Consider the following 24087-nt stretch of genomic DNA (forward strand, 5'->3'; position numbering starts at 1 on the left):
ATCATCTATTATTGATCCTATGTGTGCCACTGTAGTAATTTATGATGACCACAGAAGTAAAGGGAGAAGGACGTTATATATTTAAATGATTGCAGGTTGCTTTAAGAGCTGATCACATGATTTGATGGTGATGTCATTAGGGTGTTGCACAGGCTGCTGTTTTAGAATCATAGAACCCTGCAGTGCAGAAAGAGGCCCTTCGGCCCATCAAGTCTGTACCGAACACAATCCCACCCAGGCCCTACCCCCATATCCCTACATATTATACCCACTAATCCCGCTAATCTATGCATCCCTGGACACTAAGGGGCAATTTCTTAGCATGGCCAATCAACCCAACCCGCACATCTTTGGACTGTGGGAGGAAACCGGAGCACCCAGAGGAAACCCACGTAGACACAAGGAGAATGTGCAAACTCCACACAGACAGTGACCCGAGTTGGGAATCGAACCCAGGACTCTGAGCTGTGAAGCAGCAATGCTAACCACTGTGCTACAGTGCAGCTAGTTTTACTTTGTCTGTGCTGTACAGGAAAAAACTCCTCGAATAAATCTCCTCTTGCTCATTTGAATCTACCTCTGCAAACATTTTTTTGTTAAAATCCACAAACCCTAATGTAGTTAGGGCATTGCAGTAACTATCACCTGAAGCTCTTTATTGGATTGCGCAATAGATGCACTTCCTAGTATTTGCTGTTTCCTCATTGGTACAAGTGTTGGAGTTGAGGGCAGTGTTAATTCCTATAATTAACACACAAATAACTGTGTAATGTTCTGATGATGTGAAAGGATGCTGACTAAATAAATAAAAATAATTCCAAATCAACCCAGAATCTCTCAATTGTTGTGTCACAGAAGGAGGCCATTCACCCCATTGTATATGCACTGGCTATCCAAATGAGCAGTATGACATTATCATTCTCCTGCCTTTTTACCCATACTTCTGCACATTGTTTCCACTCAAAGAACCATCAAATGCCCTCTTGGTTGCTTCGATTGAACATGCCTCCATCTCACTTTCCAGCAGTGCATCCCAGACCCAAACCACTCACCGTGTGAAACAGTTTTTTCCCCACGTGACATTTGCTTCCTTTGAAAATCATTATAAATCTGTGCTTTCTCTTCCCGATCCTTCTCTGAGTGAGCACAGTTTCTCCCTATGTGCTATTCCATCTCTGTCCATTTGAAGTTCTGCACTATCCTCCTCTCCACTTACAATGCTTCCAAGTTTCTTATTATGCACAAATATTGAAATTGTCCCCTGTACACCAAGGTCTAGAAGATTAACATATACCAGGAAAAGAAAGAATACCAACACTGATCCCTGGGGAATTCCATACACATCTTTGTCCAGCCTGAAAAATACCCGTTACTCTTTTTCTTATTACTTAGCCAATTTTGTATCCACATTGCTAATGTTCCTGATTTGGGGCTTATTTTAAGCTCATTTTTTAAAACTAAAGCTAAATTAAATTTGTTGCATCAACTTGAAAACAAAACACAATTCTTTATGGAATAGAATTCTCTAAGGTCACGACCTGGTTGTTGTTATTGGCTATTGCTGGTTCCCGCGTGTCAAACTTTTGAACATACCTGAAACCTTAATCAGTCTTGCCCTTCCCCACTCCTGTCGCTCCTCCCTCCCTCCCAATGCAGACTCCTAACTCAGATCCAAACCATTAAAACATCTATGAAGATCTGCTAGTTGTCCTTCTGCATATTTATGATACAGAAGAAGCTTTTAGCTGTAAGGGAAGGAATATTTCATGTTGGTGTTACACGTGCATGGGGCTGCTCACAGACAAAATGTAAAGATATCTCAACACTGAAAACTGCTCAGTTAGCAATGCAAAATAACAAAAGACAAGATTCTTTCCTTTTTTTGGGTTACATTACTTTCTGCAATCAGATAAATTTACTTTGGGATTTCAGCGTGTGACTAAAAGCCAGTGATAATTTTAATTTGAAATGAATTTTTCTTCAGCTTTGGGTTATGATGGGATTATTTCTGAATTTATCCAATTATGTTCTCAAAGAAAGGGGGAAATTTTCAAGTAATATGTTGGCCGTGATCGTAATTCACTCTCACCTTTGTACAGTTATATAGCTCAATTTCTTTCCATTCAAATAGCTACTGTAACCAAATATGACTAACTTGGACTTTAAATTATTAAAGTTAATATCTGCTTCCAGATTGGGAAAAATAATGGGATTTTTTTCCATTCATGAATGGGATGAACTTCCTGGGAGAACCTCTGACACATGCCTTGGTATTTTAGCAACAGCCAGTGCCTTCAGGAGAGATGGAGAGTACTAAAGCTATTTAAACGCATACATAAACTACAGTAATCTAGTAGTATTGAGTCTTGGACCAGTTTTTATGTATCTTATTGAATTAGAGTCATTTACTGCACAAAAGAATCCCATCGAGTTTCTGCTGCCTTTCTGTGGAGTAGCTCAGTCAGTCCCATTTCCCCTACTCTATCCTGACTCCTGGGAATCCTTAGTCTGAGACTCCCCAAAGTGGAAGAAAAGTATCCAGGAAGGAGCTGAATACCTCAAGCTTCATCGCTGGGGACAAGCTGAAGCCAGGCATTGATGGTGTCAGGAACCCCAGTCACCCACCTCTTCAACACTACCTGCCTCACCTGTGACAGAAACTCTAAGTCACGCATTGGATCCCTTAGTCACCTGAAAACTGTTTGTGTGGAAACAACCTAACTATGAAGAAGACCCTGTTCCCACACTTGGGCCCATCCAACTTCTTTTTGACATCATTGGCTCCTGATTCTACCATACCCGTGGGCAGGAAGTTCCAGGTCATTATCACCTGCTGCATTAAAAAATTGTTATATCTCCCTGTATTTCCTCTGTTTCTCACCCAAAACCTTAAATCTGTGTCTTTATACTATCATCTTTTTTCCCTCATCTACCTTGTCTAAAGCTGTCATAATCATAGAATAGAATCCTGCAGTGCAGGAGAAGGCCACTCGGCCCATCAAGATTGCACCAATCACAATTCCACCCAGGCCCTAACCCATAACCCCATGCATTTACCTTTGCTAGTCCCCTGATGCTAAGGAACAATTTAGCACAGCCAGTCTACCTTACCCACACATCTTTGGACTGTGGAAGGAAACCAGAGCACCCAGAGGAAATCCACACAGACATGGGGAGAATATGCAAACTCCACACAGACAGTGACCCAAGTGCCTCCATCAAACCTTCCTTCAGCCTGCTTTACTGGAAAGGGAACAGCCCCCAGCGACATTGCCTAATCTTGCAGCCAAAAGCCCATCCCAGGAACCAGCCTGGTAAAACTCCTCAGAACCTTGTCAAGGAGTTTTGTATCCTTCCTAAAGTGTGATTACCAGCATTGGACGCAGTATTCAATAGTTGAAACTTTATGCTCAGAATATCGATCTTTGATTTGGGAGTGCAAGCTGCCGGCAAGTTAATAAACTTGACCCTCTTCACATTATCCTGTTGGCACGAACAATTTGCCTCCTTTTAAAATGGTTGTCAATGAAAAAAGACTTTAATACTTGTCACTGCAAAACAGCACACATGCAAAACTGATGATTGCAGATGTTCTTGTCAGTAGCCTAGGGCATAGGTTTAAGATGAGGGGGGAGAGATGCAAAAGAGTCCAGAGGGGCAATTTTTTCACACACAGGATGGCGAGTGTCTGGTATAATTTTGTCTTCTAAAAAGTGTTTAGATAGTTATATGGGTAAGACGGGTATAGAGGGATATGGGCCAAATGCGGGCAATTGGAACTAGCTTAGAGGTTTAAAAAAGGGGCAGCAGACACAAGTTGGGCCGAAGGGCCAGTTACCATGCTGTAAAACTCTATGACTCTATAGCTATTTCGGATTTTTACAGTCCAAGACCAAAAGCAAGTCCAGGTATTGCAGACATTAGTTGAGGTGTTCATGGTCCTGTTCACACGCTCCGTGCTCCACAGGAATTATAGTGGTCATATTGTTTAAGCCTCCTAAAGTATTGTCCTTGAATAATGTGCTTTTTTTTATTAATTGGCACTCAGGTTTTCAGAAGGCCTGTGAATTGGAGTCGAACAGAACCCAACCTGCAATGTGTTTGAGATTCGAATCAGGACCGCACACAGCTGTTCACTCTCCACTCGCTGTAAAGAATGGATTTCTGCAATTCCACATCAATGATTACAATGCAGAGCTGCTGATGTCATCACTCACAAATCTAGGCCCATTCTTGGAAGATGAAATCATTCCAGAAGTGATTCCAATGAAGATAGAACTTTTTGACTGTAGGATTACTCTGAAGGTATGAGATAATTATCAACAAAATGGTTTTTCTATTTAAATGGGAGGTAGAATCACGAATAGAATTCCTACAGTGCAGAAGGAGGCCATTCGGCCCATCAAGTCTCCACCAATCACAATCTCACCCAAGCCCTATTCCTATAACCCTGCATTTACTCTGCTAATCCCCTGACACTAGAGTCAATTTAGTATGGCCAGTCAATCTAACCCGCACATCTTTGGACTGTGGGAGGAAACCGGAGCACCCGGAAGAAACCCATACATTCACGGGGAGAGCGTGCAGTCTCCACACAGACAGTGACTTGAGACCAAAATTGAACCAGGCTCCCTGGCGCTGTGAGCATAAGAACATAAGATCTAGGAGCAGGAGTAGGCCATCTGGCCCCTTGAACCTGCTGCTCCATTCAATAAGATCATGGCTGATCTTTTTGTGGACTCAGATCTACTTACCTGCCCAATCACCCTTAATTCCTTTACTGTTCAAAAATTTATTTATCCTTGCCAGAAAATCGTTCAATGAGGTAGCCTCAACTGCTTCACTGGGCAGGGAATTCCACAGATTCACAACCCTTTGTGTGAAGAAGTTCCTCTAACTCAGTCCTAAATCTGCTGCCTCTTATTTTGAGGCTATGCCCCCTAGTTCTAGTTTCACCCACCAGTGAAAGCAACCTCCCTGCTTGTGTTTTATCTATTCCCTTCATAATCTTATATGTTTCTATAAGATCTTCCCTCATTCTTCTGAATTCCAATGAGTATAGCCCCAGTGTACTCAGTCTCTCCTCATAAGCCAACCCTCTCAACTCCGGAATCAACCTCATGAATCTCCTCTGCACCCCCTCCAGTGCCAGTATATCCTTTCTCAAGTAAGGAGACCAAAACTGTACACAGTACTCCAGGTGTGGCCTCACCAGCACCTTATACAGCTGCAACATAACCTCACTGTTTTTAAACTCCATCCCTCTAGCGATGAAAGACAAAATTCCATTTGCCTTCTTAATTACCTGCTGCACCTGCAAACCAACTCCTTGTGATTCTTGCACAAGGACACCCAGGTCCCTCTGCACAGCAGCATGCTGCAATTTTTTACCATTTAAATAACTGTTCATTTTGCTGCTGTTCTTACCAAAATGGATTACCTCACATTTACCAACATTGTACTCCATCTGCCAGACCCTCGCCCACTCACTTAGACTATCTGTATCACTTTGCAGACTTTCAGCATCCTCTGCACACTTTGCTCTTCCACCCATTTTAACATCATCTGTGAATTTTGACACACTACACTCGGTCCTCAACTCCAAATCATCTATGTAAATCATAAACAATTGTGGTCCCAACACTGATCCCTGAGGCACACCACTAGTCACTGATTGCCAACCAGAAAAACACCCATTTACCCCCACGCTTTGCTTTCTGTTCGTTAACCAATCCTCTATCCATGCTAATACATTACCCGTAACACTATACACCTTTATCTTATGTAGCAGTCTTTGGTGCGGCACCTTGTCAAATCCTTCTGAAAATCCGGATACACCACATCCACAGGTTCCCCATTGTCCACTGCACATGTAATGTTCTCAAAGAATTCCACCAAATTAGTCAAACATGACCTGCCCTTCATGAACCCATGTTGAGGCAGCAGTGCTAACCACTGTGCCATCCCCTGAAGTGGCCAAATCTGCTTAACGTGGTAGGATAGGTAATGGAATTCTCATTCAAAGATCTAATAGGAAATCACCTAGAAATTGAAAATATCACAAGTAAGCAGCACAGGTTCCAAAAGGGAAGATCATGCTTTGCAAACCATTTTGAGTTCAAAGTAGCAATGAAGGCAATGTAATACTAGCAGTATACTTGGATTTCCATAAGTTATCTCATAGTAAACTCATTACTGCAATCAGATGTGTGGAATCAGTGGACAAAGTTAATAATGGGTAAGTTGGCTCGTAAATAAAGAGAGAGAGTGGGGGCTTCTTGAGTACCAATTGGTGCAAAATGGTAAACCCCAAGGATCACTGTTGCACACCATTTACATGAAGAATTTGGACTCTGATCAGAAAGTACTACTTCAAAATTTGCAGATGACTGTGATTGTGGATGATAGGAAAAATGCAATGAAAACTGGAAGATGTTAAACTTACTGAATGGGTCTAACTGCAAATCAACTTAAATATAGCTCAGTGTGAGATGGTGGAGAGAATAAGGCGACCACACAGACCTTGGAAAGTAAGTGCCTGAATTGGGTGGAAGAACAGTGGCCTCCAGAGCCACATATACACAGAACAAAATTGTACTCAATTTAATAAGGCCATTTCTAAAAAAAAAAGGTATTAGTTTCTAAGAGATTTCTGTTAAATCTTGGTTGGACTGCATGGAGTACAGCGAACAGCTTTAATCTCCGTATGATATCATGGACAGATTGGGAAAGGTGGGAAAAAAAATTACCAGGTTAATAGCAGAGCTGAACATACCCATCAGGCAAGATTGAACTGGGTAGGTCTCCTTTCTCTCAGAAAAGAGATAGTTCTGCTTGTGGAGTGAACTCAGGAACATAGATATAAGAAAGTCACTGATAAATCCATGCGTGAATTCAAGAAAAGCGAGACTCTGAGTGTGGTTAGAATGCGGAACACACTATTGTAAGGAGTCGCTGAGGTGATTAGCATAGATGCTAGACATGATAAATGAGGGAGAAAGGAATTATGTTGATGAGGTTAAATGAAGTTAATGTGAAGCATAAACACTAGGCTAAATGCCCATGTATACTATAAATACTATTATTTTTATTTTAATCCAGTACAAAGAGAAATCTGACAGGAAAATAGAACCAGCAAAGTGATCCAGTTAGTTCTGTGTGCTGGAGAGAAGTCATGTTCATTTGCAGCTTCAGAATGGATGTATTTACACCTGCTACCCTGCTTTCACAACCGTCTCATCCCAAATTGTCACAAAGTTCATGTTTTTGGTGCTGTTCTTGTGTGAATTTAAACTGAGGATTATTCAAAAATGGAATATTTATTTGTGTTAACCTTTTGTTATTTAAAGGATGATGGCCCACGATTATATTCCACGTCTCCAGGTCCCATACCAATAAATCTTAATGTTGATCATCTTGTGGTTCAGCGGGTTGATGATGGGACATTTTGCATAAGGAGTAAGTAGTTATTTTTTTGAAAACAATCCATTCAAGCATGATCTTTATCATTCCCATTATCCTCATTTTCAATTAGCTACAGGAAAATCCATTGGAGTTGGGCTTAGTTTTGTGTGCCTGAGCCAAAATGTGATCAAGTGCTAAGGCTCTTAGAATTTGCATTTAGGTAGCAATTTCAATGTAGAAAAATGAAAATGGTTAGAGCAGGCTGATGGCAGCTATCATGATGAGTGTTAAACAAAGCTGAGAAATTTTAAAATTGAGGTATTGGGAATCCAATCTAACTCCGTGTGCTGTTGGGGCAGGAGTTTCAGGATTTTAAACCAGTGACAGTGAAAGAAAACCGATACGTTTCCAAGTCAGGATGGGGAATGGCTTGGAGGAGAACTTGCAAATCACCCACCATCCTGACTTAGAAATGTGTCACCATCCCTTCACTGTCACTGGGTCAAAATCCTGGAGCTCTGTGCCTAACAGCACATTGGATGTACCTACACCACGTGGACTGCAGCAATTCAAGAAGGCAACTCACCACCGCCTTCTCGAGGGCAATTAGGGATGGACAATAAATGCTGGCCTGGCCAGCAATGCCATATCACATCAATGAATTAAAAAACGTTTCCACGATCTCCATGGTCAGGCTGCTCATCCTGGATCACAATCTCCTCCATTTAGTATTGCAAGGGCCAAAGACATCGCAACATACTGGGCATAGTGGAGTGGGTAGTAACAGTGGAGAGCAGAAAAATGTTGGAGATGTGATTGTTTGCATGGATAGGGGAGTTGATGGGGGTTTTTTTTTGGTTAGAGAAAAGTCATGAACTGTGCTTTGGCAAGGGGGGAATCTCTACTTGAGAAGAGGGAACCATTAACAAATTAAAAGGACTTGATCTGGTGTCCAGAGTGACATTATTATTCATGCAGCTGATATTTAACTTCAGGAGAGGAAGCCAGCAGAAGTCAGGGCTCCAATTCCAAGAGAGGAAGTCTTGGGCTGCCAGCTTAAAATGGGGATCTTGTGAAGGGAAAAGACTAATCAGCATCAAAGTACTCAATCAGCCCATGTTAAGGGGGGGTTCAATTATTTGCAAATTTCCACCATTCTTCATTCAGAGTATCAATTAGTGAACAAATGTAATTTTTCACAATTGAAATTCTATGACATAATTCCAATGGGTTATAATTTACCACTGTGCAGAAACCTTTAATGTGAATTTGTCAATCTTCTTTCCAACGTTCACCCAAAGGTTTATTAGGAAAGTATTCCTATTAAATGCATTGGAATCTGATTTCATTAATGTTGTAATTTTTTTGTTTCTTATTTTAATGTTGGTTCCTATATTAGCCTTGCAGACAGGTCAGGATCAAACAGTACTGGAAAAACTGGAGAATCATTTGGTCACAGGCGGATCACATCAGATCGAACTTGGACTGATGAAAACAAGGGAAATGCAGTCGCTGCCAGAAGGCCAGAGTCCATCAAACCTGGGCATCACTACCGACAAAGATATGGTATGTGTGCAAACTCATTTTTTTCTATTCATTTACAGGATGTTGGCATTGCTCCAAGGCCATCTTGAGGAGGTGTTGGGGCTGAGCCCCTGCCTTGAACTGCACTGTTGTGTAATGAACTTATTCCCACAGCCATTGGATAGTGAATTCCAGAATTTTGACTGTTGTAATAAAGAAAAGTCAGATATTTCCAATTAAGGATGGTGTGATTTGGAGAGGAACTTGTAGGTAGGTGATGGTGCCCTGGTCCATTTACTGACCTCAGTGCATTGCTGTAAGCCACTCAGTTCAAGGGCAATTAGGGATGGGCAATAAATACTGGCCTTGCCAGTGAGACCCACATCCCATGAAAGAATAAGGAAAAAAATATTTTCTCAGAGCCTATCAGGAAATATTTAAGATCTTGCCTTTTGGAATGATTAAAACCATTCTGTCTTTACGACATGTTTGTCTCATCTCTGTATTAATACATTTTGTTGTTTCACAACTGCTACCTGAGGCTCAAACACACTTTTTTATTGACAGTTTGAATTTATTATTTGCCACTGCGTTCCTAAGTGGCAAACCACAAAGTGATAAAGTGTGAATTTGTACACAGATATCACCTGGTTCTTTATATTGGAGATTTTCAACCAAAGACATTTGAGGTTGAAAGAAGTATTTCTTATGAGTGTCTACTGGCTTTCCCAAAGTTTAATTTCACTGCTCTACCTCCTCATTAGGCAGTGTCTTAACCCTTCCATAACACTTAATTGTGTGATTAAACTAGTCCCTGTGTTTGAAATGTGTTCAATTATTTATCCTTACCTGTAAGTGTTATCCCTTCTCCAATTCCCTTTGAAATTTACAATTGTATCTGCTTCTGCTTCCACTACCATTCCAGGCACTGCATTCCAATCATAACTTTACATTTTATTTGTAAGTTTCTTCCTTAAGTATTTAAATATTTAGTGACAATTGAATGAGCAAATGTGGCTGTTTGTTGAGCTATTGCACCAGGAGTTCTCTGAAAAATAAAACTGAATGCTGGTGTCCCATGTGTCCCTGCTTTGTTGTTGCAGTTAGATAGTGTGCTCAATTACTTCTCAGTAACATTCAAACTTATAAGCTTCTCATTTGAAGAAATTGGAGCTCAAACTTGTAGTGATGTCTTGCCTTTGAACAGGTTTGTTCTGAGGAAATGTCATGAAGCTTGAACTGTGGATCCAGCAGCGTTTCAACACTCGTGATAAATTAAAGCTTTTTATTGTTCTGATTCTTCATTGAGGAGATTAATGATACTCACTACTTCTCTCTCTCTCTCTCTCTCTCCCTCTCAAATGTTTAAACCAGAATGAGCTGCTTCAGCAGGAACTTGCCAACATGAAGGAAGCTTTGACAAAGGCAAACCAAGACCGAGAGAGATTGCTGCATGAAATCAAGAAACTGAATCCTGACTTTAAGTTTTGATGGTGACTCCAACCCAGCATATTGTTGCACTGCCAACAGCCCAAACACTATCCAATTAGAACACTTAGTGACTGATTTCTGGAAAAAACAGATCAGCATAAACCTAGAGTCACCAAGTGAACCTAGCGACAACAAGAGTGGGTCTTCAGATCTACACGGGAGAGACCTTAGTTTGTGTTCCAAAAATATTTTGTCTTAATCTGTGTCAAGATGACAACATCTTGGTTCTTGCACGTAGCACTTTTGAAGTGTGATTATAATGGCTATAAAAATGCATCGTAACTGCAGGTGGTTAAGTTGACAAACATCTTTGTGTAAAAAGCTTGGAGTAAATCGTATAATGGCAGTTAGTTCAGTGCATTTGGATGAAGGATGGGGAGGATTGAAGGATGGGGAGTACCATGTATGTGAACTGGGAGCTTACACTAACAACAGAATAACACTGGATTGATTACCCAGTAAGTAGCTGTAATCTTGCGCTCCCAAATATTTGTACTTTATATGTATACTACAAACTTTACTGCTAAAAGTTCATTTATAATATGAGTTTTGAAGCCACCTCACCACTTTGGGCAGCTATCTTGTAAGTGTAGTTTTTGGAGAACTTGTTCTCTGAGTCGTTGGAGCTGTTGTTGCAAGCTCTTTCTGCAAGATGGAAACCAACCAATGGTATAAAACATTACAAAGTTAATTTTTGCTGGAGCCATCCTGAAGATCCCATGAATGTTACAATCTTCCTCGTTCTGAATGACTGTTGATGTAACTAACTTGTTGATGTCACTAATTTGGCAGTAATCTGCTTTGTTGGTGAGCTTCCTTCTAGACTGGACAGCAGCAAGTTTGAGTTCCTGAGTAATCTGTCACGCAAGTTGGTTTGCACTGATTTTCAAGAGCACTTTTTAGCAGGACTATGTAATCTATCATCCAGTTGATGAGCATCACACACTCTACTGTGGGTAGGAATGAGGGTGGAAAATCTTGGTAAGTCCATTTCTGTACAATTCAGCTTGATGCAGGTTAACATTGATCAGGTTTCTGGGGTAATCCACAACTCACTGTTGCTTTCTTGATTTTCTCCTTTCCCCTTCTCCCTCCCTTTCCTATAATGAAGTCTAGCGCAGATAGGTATGTATTTTTTTTAACATCTGCTAAATCTAAAGCAAATGCTCTGTTATTTTCAATACAGGTTAGAATTAGTTGTGACATTTGCCAAGTAACATCAACTGAACAGTGTACGTAATTTTGTTTTAGCCTTGCAGGACTGAAGAAGCTTTGTGTTTGTGATATGGTATATAGGCACAACTTTGTCCAATTGTTAGCATCTTCTTTACACAATGGAGTGACTTTTACAGTGTAACATAGGAAGTGTTTTACAAACAGGGATAATGTATGCACTATAGATTGTTGTGCTTTGATCAGTTAATTTCAGCCGATGTTATCTCACATTTTGCCAATTTCTGAATGCTAATAGTCATTTCTCTGCCATCATCCAAATTTCCTCCAGTTCATTTTATCGACTGTATAACCCATTAGATCCTCAGGAGTGGGTGGATGAATTGGCACCTTTCTTTGAATCTAGAAGTTAGATTTACAAAACGCTCAATTTATAGCAAAGATTTTAATTCAGGGAAATGCTGTGCCTGTTCTTCTCATTGAGTTTTCTCTCTCATCCATAATTCTTCCATCTTAAATCATTATTCTATATCTTAGAACAGGGGTTCTGACTGGAGTTTGCTGCCCTTTGTCTGTGGGGTTCTCAATGTATTGTGTATCGGAATCCCAACCCCAACTGTTTAAAAACTAAGGAAAAGCTGCAGTTTTGTAGGTCTGTACCTTGCCCAGTGTGAATTGGTCATTAATCTCCAAAATCAGCAGTATTAATTGATGTCCAAATAATTTTTCAAAAGCACCAGCCCTCCACCTCCCCTGGGAGCTTTGAGCTTTTGTGTCTGTTTACAAAATCATCAGCTGAAACAGTCCTGGTTAAACTTGAATAAACTGTGCAGATCCGATTTCTGTTGGGCAGTGTGGACTTAACACAACTAATGCATCCGTACAGGTGATACAGAGGATCAGAACATCAGAGCATGTCTTGATGCTGACATTCAAACTGTTCAGTAGAGAGTGCAGGGAAAGCTGAGCTGTTCGAGCTCTTACATGGACAATACTTGGATTAACAGCTGGATTGGGAGTTGCCAAATAATGGCCCCTATTTTTCAACACAAGACTGATTGTATTGATGAAGACATGATGCATGTTTCTGATATGCCAGATATAGTACTGTAATAGTGTACCTACCTGTTCTGTTGTATTTGCAAGTTTGCTGCTTACAGATACTTAGGATCAACAGGTCTTGTTTTGAGTGGGTTTGGAATAGAAGAATTTGCTGCTACTGTGGCTAATGACATAGTGTGCGAGTGTGTGTCTGTGTGAATATGTGTGTATGTCTGTGCAAGTGTGTGTCTGTGTGAACGTATGTGTGTGTGTGTCTGTGCGAGTGTGTGTGTGTCTGTGCGAGTGTGTGTGTGTGTCTGTGCGAGTGTGTGTGTGTCAGGTTTCTTATGCACAGCTCAGCTAGAACCATAGAGATTAAATTATGATGCATTTCAACTGACTTGAATGCCAACAAATTGTTTTGGGTTAGAATCCAGCTGAGGGGCGATAGAAGAGGAAGGTTGCTCAGCGGTCAGAGTAACTAACAAAATAGGCTTTATGTTAAAAGGGACAATGACCATTTTTGCTTACCAGGCATCAGTTTTCAAAGCGAAAGGACAATCTGGTTTTTTTGTCATCTGACTGTAGTAGTCATTGCAAGATAATTCTTGTTACACAAAGGGAGGGAAGTATTTTTAATGTCTACAGTGGAATGTATTGAAGTATTTGTGACCCAAACTGAGATAACAAATCTCAAATAAATAACAGTATGAATGTTGGAATTAGGTCTCATCTTTCACTAGCCAAGGCAGAAAAAGAATCAGCTGCAGTTGCTGCTCCTTATGCATCGTGACTGAAGTGCGTATGTGTTAATGCTGAGTGACTTGGCTCTTCTGCCAAGTCCTCTGTAGATGTATGACCTGTTGGCAGTTATTGTCTTGAGTTTACGTGAAGATTGGCCACTTATCTGTGTAGGAATCGAATACCAGTAAGTAAGCACTGGAGGGATGCAGTAACTATTAGAGGGATGTCGTGCCTGTGTGGATAGTGGAGGGATACAGTGGCTGGTGGAGGGGGATGCATTGGCTATGTGGCCAGTAGAGGGATGCAGTGGCTAGTGGAGGGATGTGGTGCTTGCGTAAGCTGAGATGAATATGTATCCACATTCTCATTTTGTTCATGTTGCAAAATCACCACTCTAGATTTGAGCTTTGCTTTTGTCACTGTAGACAACCCTTACCAAGATTTCTCATCCTCTTCCGAAATGCATCATTACATTGATCTTGGTTATTACAGAGCAAAATGTCATCTTGAAACCATGACAAAATGTTTGGTTTATTTGGAATATTCTTTGCTGCTCTGTGCTCATCCGTCCTTCCTAAACAGAGGTAGGGAATGGATGTATTTTTGGGTTGCTGTTTCTCACCACTTGTGATTAGAAGTAAGGCGTTTCAGTCTGGTCACGTTGAATACAGCAGTGTGTTGTCCTTCCTCTGGAGATGTAGTTTTCCTCCATAAAGCTCAGCTTTCTGTTTCCTAGCTGAGATGCAGAATTTGAATAATGTGCTATTCTTGGAGATGAACTGAATTTGTGTTTCAAAAATGTGCACTCACTGCTCCCCAAGCACAAGCTTCCCACTGCTGCAGTGTGGCGAACAATGGAAAAGACCTTTAATTACATGGTGACCTGTGATCATCATTTCTGTTGTGTTCTCTCATTTCCGATTTGAATTCTGTCCCCTTCTCCTTTGCGTTGCTGCTTCCCATCCGACTTCTGAACTGGAAAACTACAATTCTCTTATCCACCCAATTATTTGTGAATGAAAGTGGAAATATAATTGTAATTCAGATCCATCAAGCTGAATTTGTGACATTGCAAAGAGTGATTACTTTATAGATTAGTGCGGAAGTTCAGCTTTTCAGTGGAGTTGCACTAAAATATGAAAACTTATTATTGCCTGTTAAGAGTTATGTAATCAGGGTCAGAACGGAGGATGATGAAGGAGCTAACTTCAGGAATTGCATGTGCAGTGTGGTGTTGTAATAAACAACTAACCTACTGGCAGTATTAACAAAATTCAACTAGTTTGAACTAGTGATTTTGTATTAACGCTAAACAAGAAAGAAACTTTTTTCAGCTGCGTTTACATTTTATCCAGTGATGTATTTAAGCGATGACATTGTAAGAAAGGAGTATGTACATGGCTTATTCGACTATTTTCAAGTCTTACAAGTCAATCTTGCCGAGTTTGATTTATTACTGAACCACCCTTGGTTTTGTTACATTGATTAGACCCAGAATTGGGATACAACTGTTGTGCTATTTTGGTCATTCAATCTCTTTGAACACAATTTTTTGGCTGACTTTTTTGTTGAATAGAAGCTTACCTGTCCCAGCTGTTTGCAACTGTAACAGAGCCATATGAACTTTAGACAATTAGTCTGTTTTAAGGCACTTTAAAAGTTAATACATTGCTATAATTGATTAACTACAGTGGCTCTGGAATGCTGACCCCGATTTAGTTATGTGACAAAATCACTCAGTATTTCAGGGAAGAATTGCGTCCTGCTGCATCTGCAAGTTAAAATATAATAGAATTGTTATTATCTTTCCTGCCTACAGTGCAAGTGCCTGACTTTGTTTACTTGAAAACTGGAATTTGTGAGACAAAGTTGTGTTGATTGATCTCTTATTAATCAACTGTTCAGTGCTTGATGTGAAGCGAGACATTCTCATCTTTTGAAGAATCTTCCCTGAAAACACTAAGTTATCAATGAATAGTTTTCAGTCTTATATTTATATTTGTGAAACTCTGCAGCCAGCACTCCAGAAGTCTCTGGATGCAATAAACTTCTATTGAATGTGTTGGTCTGCAGAGATTTTTAACCAGAATCAAAATATGCACAAGTCCTTGGATTCAAGTGGTAAATGTATCTTCTTGAAAGCCTAGTTATTTTGATCCAAATTCCGCCTCCTCTCTTCTCCCAACTTTCTGCCCGTCCACCAGTCTGTCCTTGTCGAACAATGTACGGCCTGTTGAAGTAAGATCTTTTTCCTTTGTTGGCACGACTGATCCTGTTTTCTTTTCTTTTGTTCCCTCTGCCCCTCAACTGGGAGCAAAGATTCCCCATGGGAACTCAGCATTGAAGAACTGTGAATATAACACCTGCACCAGCAGACTTGCACCATACCTTGGAACCAATAATATTGCACTGCCTTGATTTGTTAAAGATATATGAATTATTATAATAATTCACTGGCAGTCAGAATCTTTTAAAACACCTTCAACGCCAGAACTGGGCTATGCCATTGCTTAATGAAGTATTTTTGTGTGCACGTACTAAAATCTACCAGAATCTTTCTAAATACTGCCACTGTCTTTTGTAATCAAATGCTGTGTAATGCTCCCTATACACAAAAGCACAACTGTTAGGACAAAACTGAACTGTTAAATTCTGGCATCCCTTCTCTACTGCACCCTGCATATTACTCGCAGTCTGGTTAATCCTTTCTGCAATGTGCCATACTTTGCTTTGTATTCAAAAGTGCAGTTGATTTCAAACTAGCACTTCACTAAAAAAATTCAACAAGACACAAAAGGTAAACTATTTTCCACAGCAGCTTTGTGGAAATAGGCTGCATACGCGCAGGCATTTTGAGTTTAACATCTCACTGAAGCAAAATCTTTACAAAGTCTTTAACATTCGAGACCTGGCATCTTCTTTATCCATCAGTACTAATTTTGGCAAATGTCCTCCCAAAGTACATAAATCAGTGAAGAAAAGCAATGCCCTCAAATGTTTAAGCTGTGTTTATTTAAGAATAAGTTAAATGGGATCTGAGATCAAATTTTCAGATCCCTAATTCATTGTTTTATTTGCAGCACCTGCTTTTGATCTGAGCTAATCAGCATTTAAATTTCTATGCCATGTTCTTGTAAAGGTGCAGAGACAGCACCTGTATTACTGTTGTTCCTTGACCTTTCTGGTGTATTTTTTAATGGTTGTGGAAAGGCTCAATGTATTCTGATATTCTTGTCACTATCAGAAGCCAGCATTTCTCGAAATATTGTGATACTGAATTTATCAAATGCCTCAGTACAGTAAAAGTAAAGTATAGTAATATGAAATAGTAATAGGAGTAAGATGAAAATTCTTTGTAATCCATTCCAGGTTTCATGTGTGTAATTTAATTCGGGTGCAGAGGTCTTTAGAAATCACAACAAAATGAAATGTTAAGTGGCTGAAACTTGATTAAACTGGTTATGCTTGACTAAAGGCACACCCAACCTTTTGCTGAAAAATATTTTAGTACTGTACAGTTAATGCATGAGCATTGCAACACAGTGGTAAAACTGCCAGTTGAGTGGTTTAAAATGTGTGTTTGAGGCATTAATGTTGAAATTCTGCTGTGGTATTTTCAGTTCCACATTTAGAGCCACTCCTGTACATGTTAACGACTGGTTCTGTGAATCAGTTTAAATATTTTTGAAATAAATTAACATCATCGAAAGTTTTGAGTCTCTGGTTTGTTGCTAAAACAATGTGCCTTTATCACCTAACTACTCAAACGAGTCAGTGGATGCAACCTGTGTTTGTTACAGACTGGGAGAGGTGGTGGGATAATACCCCATTTCCTGTATGGGTTACAGACTGGGAGAGGTGGTGGGATAATACCCCATTTCCTGCATGTGTTACAGACTGGGAGAGGTGGTGGGATAATACCCCATTTCCTGTATAGGTTACAGACTGGGAGAGGTGGTGGGATAATACCCCATTTCCTGCATGTGTTACAGACTGGGAGAGGTGGTGGGATAATACCCCATTTCCTGCATGTGTTACAGACTGGGAGAGGTGGTGGGATAATACCCCATTTCCTGTATAGGTTACAGACTGGGAGAGGTGGTGGGATAATACCCCATTTCCTGTGTGTGTCCCAATTCCTATTTTACACAGAGGGTTTTGGGGGCCTGGAATGCACTACCAAGTAAGGTGGTTGAGGCAGACACGCTAGGATCATTTGACACTTATTTAGATAGCCACATGAACAGACTGGGACTAGAGGGATACAGACGGATGGTCTAGTTAGGAACACATGATCGGTGCAGGCTTGGAGGGCTGAAGGCCCTGTTCCTCTGCTGTTTTGTTCTTTGTTCTGGTGGTTGTCACTCTCAAAATGGTGAACCTCTGTTGTCACATTCCCTACCTTGGTCATAACCTCTGTCATTTTCATCTTTCCACTAACATCATTGGTGGTTACTTTGACCAATGGTAACGTAGGAACTAGAAGTTATCTCTGTGTCTGATCAGTACATGAGGTGTTGTAGTTGTGGGAAGGTCCAGGTCAGGACTTTGTACGGTTGAATCTGAATTCTCAGACTCCAGCGGATCTGTTCTCCCAGCCGACAGCGGGTCCGCATGTCTCCTGCAGGTAACGTCATCTCTGGTTTGGACAGTATTAGAGACAGGTCCCGCCTGTGCAAGGATTGTGACAGGAACCCATTTCTCTCTGTGGATTAGTTCCGAGCCAAAACCCCTTTGTCCTTGCTCAAAAACTCCATGCTTTGCTTTGCTTTCCTATTTGTTCCTTGTTGCTGTCGAACAATCTCTTTAGTTTTTGGAAGTTTCAATAGGTAGAATGCTGTTGTAGTTGTCTCTTCTACATTATTAGTTGTGGAATATGCAGTATTCCTATACACCAGTTGGAATTTGTTAAGACACTTGGTCAGTAAACCTTGTTCCCTGGCTGCTTTTAAGGCATGTTGCATGGTTTAGATAAGACATTCTGCTAGTCCATTGGTAGCAGGGTAATATGGTGCAGACCTGACCTGTTGAATACTGTTCTCGTGTAAGAAACTTTCAAATTATCGTGAATCAAATTAAGATTCATTATCACAAGCCAGTGGTTCAGGGAATCCAAAACGACTAAAATACTTTTCGCCTCTCGATAATCTCCTCTCGATAATCTTCTCCAATGAAGTAGATTTTGTCACGGTGACCTCTGGCTACATACTGTGAGAATTGACCATTACCAAGAACATATGTCCTCCAAAAGATCCTGCAAAATCCACTCATTGCCAAGCTGCTTTAGGCCATTAACATGGATGCAGTGATACTAAGGTTCATTATCTTCACACACAAGAACACGTTCTAGCTTTCTCTTCAACTTCTGCTTCCAGTCCAGGCCACCAGAAATAACTTGTCGCTGTTTCCTTCATGTGTACGATTCCACAATGACCCTCATGTAGTTTCTCTAACACTGACTTTCTCAAGGGTGGTGGAATTATCACTGCAAGTCCCCATTGCAGACATCCTGTTTACTGACAGCTCCAATCTCCTGGAGTAATCTCCAGTTTCAAGTTAGATATTAGTTCTGAGAATTTCCTTCGTAATACCATATCCATTATTTTTGGAGTATCGCGTGACTCAGATTCTGCTTCCTCACTGAAGCGCTGGTGTGTTGTCTATCTGTCCAAAGTAGAAGATATTTCCATCTGAGCAATCCAATGAACCACCTGGCAGTGGTAATCTTGAAAATGCATCCACAATCCCATGTCGACTTGATTGTCAGTACTTAATGGTGTACCTATGTGCAGACAAAAGCAATGCCCACCTTTTGCATTCTACTTGCTGCAAGCAATGGAATTCCCATGTGTGCTACAGAAATGGTAATTAATGGATGATGGTCCGTCAACAATGTAAATTTTCTCCTATGCAGGAACTGATGGAATTTCTTTTCTCCAAAAATGATCCTGGATTCTGTGAATAGTTAGATTCAACTTTGCTCAAGGTTTGAGACACAAAGCAATGGGCTTCCTTCACCCAATAGCATGATGTGGGAGACCACTGCTCCTAAAGGCGATGCATCACACACTGACTAGGGGTGGAGGAGGATCAAAATGTGTAAGAACTTCAGATTTAAGTAACGCTGCCTTGGCTTGTACTCAGCATTATTTCATTGATCTGACCACTTAGACTTGTTGTGGCACAAGAGGTTATGTAATGGTTTCAGAATGGTTGCCAAGTTTGGAATACATCTTGTGTAATAGTTCAACAATCCTAGGAAAGAATGTGTCCTTCTGTCTCCAATCACTTTCCATGCTCCCTCATTCTCCATCAAACACAAGTGTAATTTTTCACAATTTTTGAGGGAACTAATCGCCATTGGTCATGTTGACTGCAACCCAATTACTTCAAATTACCCTAACATCCCACCTGAGGTTGACGGAGCTTCCCACGCTCTGATTCCTCGGGCCAGCCGGCCAGTAAAATTCCAGTCCGTGTCTTTTCACCAGCATTCAGCTGCAGACTGATTTTGCACACAGATGACATTTATGAATTTTGAGGTTCTTGGCGTTGATTCCGCTGCTGATTTGTATATTCGAGTACAGGGACTCAGGTGCTGAACAATTTGCAGCCAGTTACCTAGAAACAGCAATTTCTGTGGTCCTTTCCAGAGTAAGGTTACTCTCCATTAACGAGCGTTTCTGCATTGCTTCATTGCACAGACCACACATGAATCTGTCTTGAATAGTATCATTCAGCACATCTCCAAACAATCAACTTTCTGCAAGTCTTTTAAGCATATCCATGGATTGCACAGTTAACCTGCCCTCTTGGTTTCTGTGATTGCAAAATATCTATGATCCGTTCATACATTTTAGTGCCAAGTTTCTCAGGTTGCACTAAATTACTGAGGAGTCAGAGGTTTACAGAATGGAAACAGGCCTTTGGCCCAGCTTGTCCATGCTGCCTCTTTTTTTAACCCTGAAGCTAGTCCCAATTGCCCACATTTGGCCCATATCCCCCTATACCCATCTCACCCATGTAACTATCTAAACACTTTTTAAAATAATTGTACTCGCCTCTACGACTACCACTGGCCGCTTATTCTAGACACTCACTAACCTCTCCATGGAAAAATTGCCTCTCTGCACCCTTTTATATCTCTCCCCTCTCATCTTAAACCTATGCCCTCTAGTTTTAGACTCTCCTACCTTTGGGAAAAGGTATTGATTATCCAGCTGATCTGTGCCCCTCATTATTTTATAGAAGTCTATAAGATCACCCTTCTACGCTCCAGAGTAAAAAGTCCAGTCTATCCAGCCTTTCCTTATAACTCGAACCATCAAATCTGGGTAGCATCATAGTAAATCTTTTGTACACTCTTTTTAGTTTAATAATATCCTTTCTAGGACAGAGTGACCAGAACTGGAGAAACGTTTCTCCACCCCCAGCCCCCGCCCCCGTTAAGATCTGGGCACTTTAATATATTCAGCTATTTTGTTTGCCTGTGCAAAAGAGTCCAAAGCACTCAGTATCAGAGCTCCACCACTCCATATTTTCATTAAAGGATCTCAAAGAACAAAGAACAACACAGCACGAGAAACAGGCCCTTCGGCCCAACGAGCCCATGCCGCCATTTTAACATTGAGTCCCCCTCCACCCATGACCCTTGTCTATCCTTACGGCATTCCACATTGAGGGAAGACTAATTTAGGGACAATTTGTTACACCAATGATGCTGAAAACGCCACCGTTTTCTTACTAAAGGAGGTTTCTCACGTGCACTTCACGTGTTGCCAGCAGCTACCTTGTTTTTACTTCAACACAAGGCAACAACCTAAGCTTCAGTCTCTTATTCAACACATCCAGATTTAGAATATTGCTGCCGAGTTTTGTTACTCGTGTCCACCTAGCCTGTCTGGTCTGGAGCAAAAGCTTCTTTTCTAACTTTTCATTTCCTGATCGTTTTCCTGAGTAAATCCATCTTCTCAGGTGGCCAGTTTTTATGTTGTATATTGAAGAATGACACTAGGAAGCACAGAGGCCGAAAACAACAGAGCTTTATTTACAGGTGTGTGTTCTCTTATGTGACTGCTGCTTCTCTCTGTTTCCCTTGCTAGGACTTTGTGAAGTCTCTTGCAGTGAACATATCTGTAATCCAATACATAATGTGCATTTAGATTATTACCAGGGTAACGAGAAACAAATTGTGTCCTTCGCGGTTTAGGATGAAAACATTGCAGGGCTGAAGGGTTACTCTGTCCTTGTTCCTTGCAGATAACTGAAGCTTGAAGTTTCTGGGTTTTCAAAGAGTTCGGCCGAACGTCTGCAGAACATCTGGAGGTGACACACAATTAGCCTCGCATTACTTAACTGTCTTTTTAGGCAGAGATTTCTTTCTTGCTCTCTCTGTCCTCTGAGCGGAGGGACACTTAGGAAGAAAAGGGTGACACAGTGGTTAAGCACTGCTGCCTTATAGCACTAGGGACCCAGATTCAACTCCAGCCTTGGGCGCCTGTGTGGTGTTTGCATGTTCCCCCTGCGTGGGTTTCCTCCAGATGCTACGATTTCCTCCCACGGTCCAAAGATGTGCAGGTTAGGTCAATTGGCCATAACAAATTGCCCCTTGGTGGCCGGAGATGTTTGAGTTTGGTAAATTAGCCATGGTAAATGTGCTGGATTACAGAGCTAGGGTGGGAAACTGGACCTGGGTATTCAGAATCAATGTAGACTTTGACCAATTGGTCTCCTTCAGCATAGTAGGAATTCAATGTATTCTAAAACAAATTACTAAGGCAGGGTGGTGATATGGGTAATAACCAAAGTGTGACAGCGTGGGATATTCTGTATAAGAATGGACCACCAAATAACACAAGAAAAATTATGGAAAGTACATCAAAGATTGTTCATGTGAATGTATGCAGCATTTGTAACAATAGATGAATTGATGACAAATAAAAATGATTATCATCTGATGGACATGTGGTGAAATTGGTTGCAAGGTAGCCAAGGTTGGAAATTATATTCAGGTGCCTTTGACATCTTGGCAGGATACATAGAAATGAGATGAAGGTGAGATGATTCTGTTCATGCACCAGGACATAGGAGCGTGAGTGGATAATTCAGTCCTTTGAGCCTGCTTCACCACTCAATAAGATAGTGGCTCAGCTGATTGTGGTCTCAACTCCACTTTTCCCACAACCATCGACTCCTTTGTCTATTAAAGTTCTAGCTCTGTTTTAAATAAAGTGAAACACACAGCCTCCATCGCTGCCTCGGGAAGAGAATGCCACAAGGCTAACAGTCTGAGAGAAAAATATTCTTTCTATCTTAAATAGGTGACCCCTCAGTTTTAAACTGTGCTGTTGAGTGAAGGCTTCCCCCGCAACAAGAAACATCCTTTTCATATCCAACATATCAAGTGCCTCAGGATCTTCTGTGGTAGAGTAGATCACATTTGTTCTCAAACATCTCCAAACTGCAATCATATAAGGCACGAGAGCAGATGCAGCACGGTTTTATTAAGGGGAAGTCGTGTCTGACAAATTTATTGGAGTTCTATGAGGATGTGTCTAGGGTGGATAGAGGAGAGCCGGTGGATGTGGTCTTTCTTGATTTTCAGAAGGCGTTTGACAAGGTGCCTCACAAGAGGTTATTACAGAAGGTCAGGGGGCATGGAGTTGGGGGTAGGGTGTTAGCGTGGATAGAGGTTTGGCTGTCAAATAGGAGGCAGAGAGTGGGGGTCAATGGGTGCTATTCGGATTGGTGGTTGGTGACTAGTGGAGTGCCCCAGGGGTCGGTACTGGGGCCTCAGCTATTTACCATTTATATAGATGATCTGGAGGAGGGAACCGAGTGTATGGTGTCGAAATTTGCTGATGACACCAAGACTGGTGGAACGGCAAATTGTGCGGAAGGTGTGGAGAGTATGCAGAAGGATCTAGATAGGCTGGGCGAATGGGCCAGGAACTGGCAAATGGAATTTAATGTTGGCAAGTGTGAAGTTGTCCACTTTGGTAGGAATAATGGTAGGAAGGACTATTACTTACGTGGCGAAAAACTGCAGCAGGCGACGGTGCAGAGGGACCTCGGGGTCCTTGTGCATGAGTCGCAAAAACCCAGCCTGCAGGTGCAGCAGGTGGTCAGGAAGGCAAATGGGATGCTGGCCTTCATAGCGAGGGGGATTGAATATAAAAGTAGGGAGGTCTTGCTGCAGCTGTACAGGGCACTGGTGAGGCCGCAGCTGGAGTAGAACATAAGAACATAAGAACATAAGAAATAGGAGCAGGAGTAGGCCATCTGGCCCTTCGAGCCTGCCCCGCCATTCAATAAGATCATGGCTGATCTGTCGTGGCTCAGTTCCACTTTCCCGCCCTCTCCCCATAACCCTTAATCCCCTCTCTTATCAAAAACCCATCAACCCGCTTCTTAAAAATATTTAGCGAGGCAGCCTCCACCACTTCAACGGGCAGAGAATTCCAGAGATTCACCACCCTTTGAGTGAAGAAGTTCTTCCTCAACTCCGTTCTGAACCGCCCCCCCTTTACCTTGAGGCTGTGCCCCCTAGTCCTACTGTCTTTTTTGAGCGGGAAGAGTCTTTCCACCTCTATCCTATCCATCCCATTCATCATCTTATACGTCTCAATGAGATCTCCCCTCATTCTTCTAAACTCTAACGAGTACAAGCCCAGTTTATTCAGCCTCTCCTCATAGCTCAACCCCCTCAAC

At 41.4% G+C, this 24087-nt stretch overlaps 1 protein-coding gene across 2 annotated transcripts in view; it reads left to right on the top strand.

The window, feature by feature from the left end:
• Window positions 1–22400, top strand: part of LOC145357109 (bridge-like lipid transfer protein family member 3A) — a 157733-nt gene extending 135333 nt beyond the window's left edge. The window contains exons 18-22 of one of the 2 annotated variants that reach the window (XR_013889254.1): window positions 4049–4305; window positions 7350–7458; window positions 8804–8970; window positions 10303–11400; window positions 21637–22400. Coding sequence is in view for 1 of the 2 variants with exons in the window: in XM_080210239.1 (XP_080066365.1) it covers window positions 4049–4305; window positions 7350–7458; window positions 8804–8970; window positions 10303–10419 (650 nt within the window). In the remaining variant the exon portion in view is untranslated. Of the gene's footprint in view, window positions 1–4048; window positions 4306–7349; window positions 7459–8803; window positions 8971–10302; window positions 17081–21636 lie in introns of those variants that run through there. The other variant, XM_080210239.1, reaches the window with a different exon arrangement.
• The last annotated feature ends 1687 nt before the right edge of the window (window positions 22401–24087 follow it).

This window comes from Carcharhinus amblyrhynchos, chromosome 22 (assembly GCF_965287045.1).
Source record: "Carcharhinus amblyrhynchos chromosome 22, sCarAmb.v2.hapA, whole genome shotgun sequence".
In the NCBI taxonomy this organism is placed as follows: domain Eukaryota; kingdom Metazoa; phylum Chordata; class Chondrichthyes; order Carcharhiniformes; family Carcharhinidae; genus Carcharhinus; species Carcharhinus amblyrhynchos.